An 11123-nucleotide genomic window follows, 5' to 3' on the forward strand; every position below is an offset into this window, starting at 1 on the left:
AATCTTGACAAGTCAATATTTCCCTATATATACAGCAAGGAGCACTGACGATGATTCATTCGGAATCGAAATATGGCCTTATTTGCAGCATGAATTCGAAAAATAAGTTTATTTTGAATTTTAATAAACTAAACGTTCACCAAAAAACTTTAGTGAAAAACGAACTACAAACATATTAACGCCAAACATTCGGTAGAATTTATAGAATATTGTAAAAATTATGGTCTATTACAAACACACACACACACACACACACACACACACACACACACACACACACACATATATATATATATATATATATATATATATATATATTAATAATTAGCAAAGCAGACCAATCACACATACCGAGCAGACACAAATGTTCGCTTTTAGATGCACACAAGGGTGGCCAATTAATTTTTTATGACACTCAACATGAAAACTTTTCTTATTAATTTGAAATTATGCGTTATTAATGAAAATTATTTATTAGCTAAAATTTTTTAAATGAATTCGTGGTCTTAAATGATCTAAACAATCAACTATGTCATTCAGTAAATTTAACAGAAAGAGGTGTTAAATAAATAACCAGTTATAACTGATTTTTCAATTTAACTTATAATGGTGCTGAACTAAATAATAATTTTAACTTCTCTAATCGAACTTCAAACTATTTTACCACACCGACCTAAGTACACAATCATCCACGTACCCATGCATGTATGTATATGTATGCATGCATGTATAGTATACATTGTAAACATACACACATCAATCAATCAATTAGCTTGTAAAGAGCTATTTCCGCGATGTTCAACAGTGCTCTTCAACGAATTATGCAAACAGATGGGTCTTGAGATCCGTTCTGAACTTCGCAAGTGATGGAGAAATAGTCAAAGAAGTAGGTAGAGAATTCCAAAGAAAAGGGCCAGAAAAAGCAAAAGCAGATTTTGCAAAGGAGTGTTTAACACGATTTAAGAAGAAGCGAGATCAAAAAGACGATCGTAAACCGGGGCGTTTTGGGTTCAATTAATATCTCTGATAAGTACTTAGGAAATAATTTAGATTGAGACATATACATAAATGTGCAAATTTTAAAAATTATTCTGTATTTTATAGGAAGCTGTGGTCGGACCACGGTTGTGGAATAGCCTTAAAAACAATTTGCGCAGTGGTGATTTTGCTCTAAGTCAATTTAAGAAACAGCTGAAAACCTATCCGTTCAGCCCTTAATATATTGAAGCGGCCCCTATATAAATGCAATGAATAATAATAATACATACATACATAACATACTTATATATATACCGTGAAGAAAAATTCCCTTTTGTCTCCGGATCTTGCACTTATATGGCTGCAAATATCTTTAAATAATTAAGTAATGTTTAACATATTAATATAAATAAATATGAATAAATAAGTAATATATAACATATGAACAATAAAAAAAACTCGACTCGTATAATCACGTTGAATGAAAATATATTATTATACACATAATCAATATGGATCATAAAGAATGCAAAACTGCAGGATATATTTGCACAGTACACGCATTACTGTATGATCCAATAAATAATTACACCAATGGAAGAGCAGTAACATGGCAATGAAATTAATTACTGTCGTGATATTGATATGAAGGCATGTCTTTGGTTGAGTTATTTGAGCGTAGGTTTAGGTTGCGGCACGTCAAAAAGGTAGAAAACGTTTCAGGAATTTGGTCTTCAAATAAATAGAAATAGGCTTATTTTACATGAATAATTGTGTAAATCTAAAAATTATTGTGTGTAAATTTAAAATAACCATTTCAAAGTTATTAAAATTTTTATTTAAATATTTATATTACTATTTGAAAATGATATAAATCAAAATTGTTAACATTAAATATGATTTGTTTTTATTTGAATAACAACTGGAAATACAAAATTTAAATACACACCAACAAAACCTGGATCAAGATCAGCATAACAGAATAAAAGTTTCAATTACAAGGCATGCCAACGTACCTACCAACATTAGTCAAAAACTTCTTCATACATTTTATTCTCGTAATACGTCTTACGTTCATCCAGGCAAACAGCGCCTCCACTCAATGTTACAAACCAGTAAAGAGCGATTCTGGCAAGAACATATGCGTTATTGCCGGTAACATGTCTCGGATCGCCCCATTGAAAGGCATGTGCGAAATCGAATGTGCGTATCGGTGTCGGTCATATTCGTCATCATGCATCGGATTTAATTGTAGGTACGTTGACTCGCTGTTGAGCTGTGAGTTGGTTCACGGTGAAGGTGGGGATTGGAAAGATCGGTACGTCGATAGCGATTCTTCGGTCGCCGGATGCTGTCGGTTTTATTCGGTTGGTTTGTTTAATTCGGTTTGTCTTTTTTTGGAAATTCACCTTATTTTTATTGGTCACGTTTTTTATGTTAGAAATTTTCTTTTAAAAGGAATATAAATTCAAAATATTACTCTTCAAAATTTTTTCGTAAGACAATAATTTTAGTTCATTAATTAAAAACACGTTAAACATCTTTAATTTTGCCACATCAGGAAACAAATAATAAGATTCTTAATTAAATTAAGCAACAAATTTTTAATTCTGTAATAATTTGTTTAACTTATTGCTAACTAATTTATTTTCTCATTTATTATGCAGCTCTGTCAAACGCAGAACCGCCTACATATCATTTTACAGTTATAGCTGAACTTTTGTACTACAAAGGCTGTACGACCCACACCACACGACTCATATACACATTATGTATGCAGGGACGCGCATGGCGTATGATAATCTTTCAGCATCGTACAGACAGTATTCGAAGCAGGTCATCGCGTAATAACAGCTGAAGGCATGGCACCTCTGCTCACCCGACCAAAATGATTTCACTAATAAAAACAATAATTAAGGTTGAAACTGTCGTACATACAATTATTAAAAAATATCACTGCTGCATTCTCTACTTTAACTAGCTTCAGCTTTTCAATATCCGTTCCAACTTAAAACTATATATAAATATATTGTATATATAAATATATTATATATATGCAGAATATATATATATATATATATAATATTATATATATAATATTATATATATATATGTATGTATGGATAACATTTCAGGCGAAAGAAACATGGAGGATTGTTGTTGACGTGACACAAGGTAAAATTACAATTTATTTATTTATCATTTTTTATCAGTATATGACATACAACAGTTATATAGAATGCTTTTAGAGAGAACGAGATAGTGAGAAAGAGAGAGAGAGAGAGAGTGTGGGAAAGACAGAATGAGAGATCATAATATTACTTTAGTCATTTTCTTATACCAAGTACTATAATGATGGGGCACATGAGAATTAAACATACATGATTAAAATATTAAAAAAAAGTTATTTATGTAATCTATCGATCCACTAAAACTTTGAACGATTCACGGAACTGGGCATTTTAATTTTAGCAGTAAAAATTGTTTAAGGGCAATCGTATGTAATCCACCAATATAGCAGCTCTTATTTTTCAATTAATATTTTTTAGTAGAAAAAATTCTTTTTGTTAGAGAAAGATATCATCGCCGTTAATGTAGTTGTTATGTCTTTAATTATTGTCCGTATGAAAATTATTTATAGAAATCACGCCATCTAATTGTGATGGAGACGTGTATTGACGTAGACGATCGATCTTGTAGACAACTGTGATGTCGACGGTCTCGACGAACGACGCAATTTATGAAATGACGTAAAAAGACTGATGAGGACGTTGTTTTCATTTACAGCAGCTATAATTCTGTAGGATATTTTTACCACAACACAGCAACGGCCTCATCAACAGCATCGACGACAACGACCGCAGCAGCAACAACAGCAGCATCGACGACAACTATAAAATCTTCAACAACAACAACTGGACCACAGCAGCAAACCACAACAGGCAGAACCTATGACTGTAGCAGTAACAATCCATGTGGTCAACTTAATATTCTTGGCCCCAATACATACCCAAACATAGATCCTACAAAATATGTCCAATGTAATGCATTAGGGTCGTGTTCAATAGAAACATGTCCAGTCAGATTTGATGCTGCAATCAGCACATGCACATAGATGTTGTTAATCGTTCGATAGTAATGCAGTTATTGAAAATTTGGTTCAAACTAAACGTGGGTGCAATTTTTGGTATAACTTTTTGAGGCTAAATTTTTTCATCGAAATTTATTTTTCTTCAACTAATAATGCAAAAAAAAAATTTTTCTGTATTTTATTTAAATATTTTTAAAATGTATCCGGTTAAACGTAAGTTTTTTCAAACATTTTTCTACCCAATCCAGTCAACCAACCAGGGAAGAATTGGGGCACAGGCACGAGAAGCATTTCTTGCAAAATAAATTGTTAACGTTATTGAAATTAATTTTTTTTGCATCCATTAGAGTCGTTAATAATTCCTTTTATAGTTATATTTTGACATAACAATGAAGCCATTTATAACTTCAAAAAAACTGAAACGTTTAAACATTTGTTTTGGTCTAATAAAAAATAATTTATTCTTAATAGTAGGAGTAATAGATATATTTTATTAATGGAACGTTACAGCATAGGGTCCAAGCAATGCTTTGCCGTTAGATTATAAATACTCCTAAACCAATAAAAATTTGGTCTAATCAATGCATTAATATAATGTGATTCGGTATAACATTTAAGCAATAAAGGGGAAATTATTTGTCGTTAAAATGCAAAATATCATATCACACACATGATAATTTAGACATGATGCATGAGTTAATGACAGTGGCGGATATAGACAATTTGACAGGAGCCCAAATTTAAAAAATGTTTAAACTTTTAATTTTTTCAAATATTGACGGGGGGCCAAGATTTGTGGTGGTGTGACCAGAACTAGACTGGCAACCTTTTATTGATATAAAATGGTGCTTTTTCTGTGCAAAACTGAGTTTTACTGACTTTTAATACAAATATTACTCACAACTAACTCCTCTAGTCAATGAAGTATTGTTTTGTGATAACTTCAAAATTATATCAAACTCCGAGAACCAATAGAAAAAGTGCATAAATTGATTTCAGTTTTAAACACAAAACATGGGGCATTTTATTTAAACTATTTTCGATCGAAAAATGCTCATGAAAGTCAGCAACAAAATTTTTATTATTTCTTGAAAACGACAAAATACACTTTCAGAGAATTAAATAGCTAGAACCCAAAATTAACGACATCGTTGACAAATGCAGGTATCAACAACAAGACATGGTATCAATGCTATGACATATACGATAATAAAAACTTTTCAAGAGTACATATTCATGAAAATAAATTTACTAAATTTTAGTCTTAATCTACTCATAATACTGGCCCTCGAACGCACCTGCACTCATTTTCGGTGCGCTTTAGAGTACAGTGTCTCTCCTAGTTTTCGTGACCAATTATCCATCAAATTTTACAATTTTTATAAAGATTTCATAAAATTTTGACTTTTTTTTCAATTATTGTATTCTATAGATTTGCAAATATATATATAGAATAAAATATATATGTCTTTGCCAAGGCGAGGCCTATTTACCAATAACCAACACTTTCTTATGGACTGAAGCAGGGATATGCAAAGAATCTCAATTTTTTAAACTTTTGGTTATTTTCGGTAATGTCGATTTTATTTTTTTAAATTTATACCAAATAAAAGTAATTAATTACAACATTGAATAACCATAGAAAAAAAAATTAAAATTTTAACATTATAAATAAAAGCAATATTCTGTAGTCAGTAAATATACTATACGATCGTAACTTTCGACTCGAACGATAAAAAATCATCCTCCAACTCCCCTCCGGAAGTAAGCTTCTTGTTCCACCTTTGAAGAGAGCGAAGGCCGATATATTTATTCTAGTTATATGGCCTTTGCTATATATCAAACACCATATAACGGATAATTACATAAATGTTGAATCATATATGGGCTATTGCATATATAACAGCATCGTTGGGTGCGCATAGAGAGACATAAAAAAAGGGATTTAATATCTTCTGATTTGATATCTAATCCAAACCTTGTGCCCGTGTGGATATGTTAGTGTATGCGGTTGAATTTATAAACGATAGTCATTTTCAAAATACTTAATACTTTAAAAAAGTATTTAAGTTAAAAATATGAATTAATATTGGTTAGTTTATTGATTTTCTTGTATACGCCTCTTGGATTCCCAAAATGCACCGGCCCCGAAAATTCAAGAAGGCTGGCTTGGTGCATTGGAAGTGATATTGTAAAATAGAACGTGACAGAAAGACAAATAGTGAAAAAAGGAAATAAAGAGCTAAACGCCTTGCAAGTGTAAAAAATTGTTCAAGTTGACCATTTAGCAAGTAAAAAATCATTTTATTTCGAACAAAGGAGGAAGACCTCTCTTTGTTCAATATTATGTATATGATGAACACATGTAACAAGACGTATTTATTTGATGATGTGCAACAGATTAGAACTTAAACAAATTTCAAGATTCTTTAAATCAACTATTAAGTTAAATATTCACTGGGCCCTGACCCCACGACTAAACTTAACCTAAAAATTTAAGTATTTACAGGCAAAATATTAATTATAAGACTTTTTTGGAAAACCAAAAACCTGTTTTATTGAAATAAAAGGACATTTTCTTATAACTTGAAATCTTATTTCAATATTTAACACCAGCCATTGACACACAAAACCTATGTATAATTAACTTTACAAATTAAAAATAGTTTGTGATTTTCAAGTAAAAAAATTTAAAAAAAAAAAATATGTTTATAGTACATTTATCAATGAACTATCAGGAAATTAAATAATTTTGATCCACTATTGGGCCAAAGCCGAATACCAAAACACCAGTAATTTTGGAAAAAATTATTTTTTAGAATGAAGAACGTTATTGAAAAAATAGTGGGCGATTTGTACTTATTCAACAATTTATCAAGATAATATTCAATACTTTGTCCAAATTCTGATGTTTCAACAGCTATGATGGCCAAACAAATTACAACAGCTATGATGGCCAAACAAATTCTCCTCTAATAATAATAAACAATTATTGTTCTGAAATCTAAAATAGTGTTGACAAAAAATGCACTATTCGACCTAAAGATGTCAAATTTTGGCCAAATATTCAGTGCATCTCCACTTTCCATGCTGTCTCATGCTGGTCAATCCTTCATGTTCTTTCAAGCCAAAATTATCTTAGCATTTGAATTGTAACTAGGATTTCTAGGACATAATACGTCCTCAGCAGACTATAAGTTTTCTGAGCAAATTAATTCAATGAATATTCAAAACACTCAAAAAACTCATTATAAAGCAAAATAAAACAATTCTTGCTCATGAGAGAACTGCCATGCATATAACTTGTCTGAAAAGTAATTCTTGAATAAATATTAAACCAAATATGAAGATTCAGTTCAAAACATTTGAAATCACAAAATCTTTAAGACATGAACACAAAAATGCTAAAACATACACAAGCTCAGTAGAATTAAGACTAACAAATTGAAGCGATTCCGGCAACAGCTCGACAAAGCAGGCTGTGATACATGATAAGGAAGTGGTATCAGTAAGCACACGCACCAGCACGATAGATTGATGTGAATGCAGCCAGCAGTAGCAAGCCACACCACAATCATCAACTATGCAAATGCTACAAGATGCCCACATATTGCAATGCATCACAGCCACTTTGCGGTGCCATTCTGGACATATCCTCCTGGGTTACAAAAATTATTTCATTAACAATTTCAACAAAAACAAAAAAAGTCCTGCAGAAGAAACATGTAGTAGCACAACATTTTTTTCTTCAAACAGCTTAGAAACCTGTAACTGAAAAAATAAATCAATATAAATAAAATAAAAATTAGAAACATTAAGCACTATTAGTTGGACAAAAGCATAAATGCTGTAATGCTGTCTTCACTGGCAAGTTGGCAAAAAACCTGTTGGTACAGTCTATGAAACCACACCTTGAGTATATGAAACTGCACATTTGAGTACACATAAGGGATGTAAGCATGCTTACATCATATGCTATGGTGCAGATATATAGCCATTGTGGCAAAAAAAATTAAAACATCCAATTTAGTAAGTAGTTTAAATAACAAATTAAACCATTTTGAACCTGTACAAAATACCCATAGGACACCATTGAAATGTTATGGATACTTTAAAGATTAAATATGCTGCGTTTAATCATTTGTTACTTTCACCGGGTTTTTGTTTCACATAATGATTTCTTTGATGAATCTGATACATTTCTATGACCATCTATCATGAAGTATAAACAGCAAGATGACACAAGTAGGGAACCAATTTGCCAGAACTGCACAAAAAATGTATGTGCAAATTCAAGTGAATGCATTTTATAATTATATTTAGCAAAAGTTGGTTAAGCCCAGTGGAGGACAAAAAAGATAAAAAAAATTATAAACTTTGATAAAAAAAAGTACATGTCTAAACACGAGCACACACACAAACACACACACATATATTTTATTTTGTGCTTTCTAGACTTAGTGGTTTGATCAAACGAAGGAATGTTTGGCCCTCAGAAAATACAAAAAAATATATATAAGACTAATGTTGTCACCCCTTCCTTGATCTAAAGCAACTGCAACAAGAGATTATGGCAGTCAAGGTCTCAAAGTAATATAACATAGAATGAAAGAACTGACTCACACATATAAAATATATGTATTGAATTATATAACACATCCTATATATACACATTTACACATACAATTTCTACAAAACACTAAATTACATTTGTCTATGTGGTGTAATTGAATGAGATAGAATATAAATGACGCTGCAACCAATCTTAATGTGATCCAAGCAAGGCTGTGATACAAATATTTAACAGTTCATCGTATCTGACATGAAGGCATTCATAATGAAAAATCCATCACTTGAATGGATGCACAAATATAAGAATGCACATCTGCCATCAACAATGCACCCAATGCACCACAGCCACTTGGACCTCACCAAGCAGGACATTGATGATCTTACTCTGTCATAGATGGTCTTGTACCAACATAAATAAAGTAACGGTAGATGGCATTTTTATCAACAAAAAATTATTAATAACATATTAGTAAATAATGACCAACATCAAGAGTGAATGAACTTTTTGAAAAAAAGGGCAACTCCAAAGTTATCAGACTATGTCTTGTGGACCGCCACTTCAATCTACCCATCTTGACTTATAATGCCACTTTATATTGCAAAAATTACAAAAAAGTTAAACATAATCACCTTTATAAACTACTAAAACATTTTTTTCATTAACTATAAAAAATGTTTAAAAAATTTCTTAATCTAATACTAAAAACTTGAAAGCTTCCCAGTATGTATACAGAACAAACAAAATTGAGTAAGACACATGAAATAAAAAATGCAATTAACTAATAATTATAAAATAAGTGATGAATGTGCCAATTATTGAAACAGTAAGATGAATTGAACAGGGCAACATCTCTTTCTTTCAGCGCTGCAGGAACATAATGTGGAAAAACACAGTAGTAAGATGGATAATGATTAGATAACAACTGCACACACAAACATCTCACTACCCATGTCTTTCACATCATTATCCTGAACCATTGAAACGCTTTGCAACAAATTATTGCAGATTAGTATGAGATTAGAAAACAAAAATGATATCAATTCCTAAGTTGTATCATTAGTATGAAACATTTAAAAAAAATTCAACAAATTTAAAAACAAAAAGTGAAGCATACTACATTACTGTAAGTAAAATGTAAGCTCTACTCTAATGGGGGAAAGTCGACTCAAAAAAACAAACTGAATAATTATAAACTACTGACAGTACAACAAAATAAAGAATAAAAAACAAATTACTATATTACATTATGTAGCAAGATTAATGTTTAAACAAGACAATTTATTTATTTAATGTTAATAAATAATTAAGGGTGTTCATTTAGATTTTAGATTTAGGTCCCACTGAAACAAGTCAATCGGTTAAAATTAAAAAAGTAATTTTTGAAAGATATTACAAACACCAAATTCAATTCAACTTTTAGCATTTTACATTTACAGGACAACATAATCAAAACAATATTATAATAAATAAAATTAAAAAATAAGTTGAATTCAGCATATAATAGGCATAAAAAATTACAGATAAAAACCGAATACTAGAAGCAAAAATAATTTAGATTTTAGAATGAAACAAAAGAAATAAATTTTAAATTTAAAATAATATAAAACCTTTTTCAGCTTGAGCTGATGACCATTGAATAGAATAGATTATAGAACAATCAACAATAGAAGAGAGCAGCAACATCCAACATTTCTTTCTAAAAAACCACACTTCCCTGACAGAGGTGATCTGCTTTTTCTGTAGAATGCAAATGCCTTTATGTTTTATTTTATGTTACTTATTATCATTTTAATAAAAATAACAGTCACTTCTGTGGCATAAGAACGTAAAAATAATTAATATTTAGCACAATTAATGAGAGGCGAATTTATTACTTCCATCACAAAGGAAAACACTCTTTGATGTAAGCGCCAAAATGCTAATATGTTTAATAGGTCAGTCTACTGACCAACGGCAGCGATGGAATGTAGGTCAGACAACAGCCAATAACATTTCAGAAATACCCACGCCAAATCACGTGACCGAGTAAACATCGTACATATTTAGTGCGCGCGAGCACTTAACGATTTGTATACGCACAGGCATACGCACACACAAAGAACATTAATCTCCATCCATTGCACACCATACATTCGCTTATCTATCTGGCTGTGCGCGTGTGCACAAGTAACTAGTCGTTTGTTTACACAGCGAATGGTGCGAAATAATCAAAAATTCATCCGAAAAAACACAAAATAGCAGCAAAAATACGATTACTAAAATATTTATAAAAAAAGTTTTCGAACAAACCTGCAATTTAATTGAAATTTTATTGCAATAGAGCCGCCTGTCTAGAACAGAAGTTGCGCCGTCCCCTTTGTTTGCATCACTCAGACGTTCAGTTTCCGCCTCGAAAAATCCATTTAAAACTTATTTCCAGCGCCGATTTGCAATTAAATAGATGCACCACAAACTAAAAATTGAAATTTTACAAGAAATAAA

At 31.0% G+C, this 11123-nt stretch overlaps 1 protein-coding gene across 1 annotated transcript; it reads left to right on the forward strand.

Moving 5' to 3' along the window:
- Window positions 1-1982: 1982 nt before the first annotated feature.
- HELRODRAFT_183547 (hypothetical protein) lies at window positions 1983-2826 on the forward strand (the record flags this gene model as incomplete). The annotated part of the gene is made up of 2 exons (XM_009013147.1): window positions 1983-2349; window positions 2759-2826. The coding sequence occupies 2 exons, from the start codon at window positions 1983-1985 to the stop codon at window positions 2824-2826; spliced, it is 435 nt and encodes a 144-aa protein (XP_009011395.1).
- Between the last annotated feature and the right edge of the window lie 8297 nt (window positions 2827-11123).

The sequence above is a fragment of the Helobdella robusta genome (assembly GCF_000326865.2).
Source record: "Helobdella robusta unplaced genomic scaffold HELROscaffold_110, whole genome shotgun sequence".
NCBI classification, from domain to species: Eukaryota; Metazoa; Annelida; class Clitellata; order Rhynchobdellida; family Glossiphoniidae; genus Helobdella; species Helobdella robusta.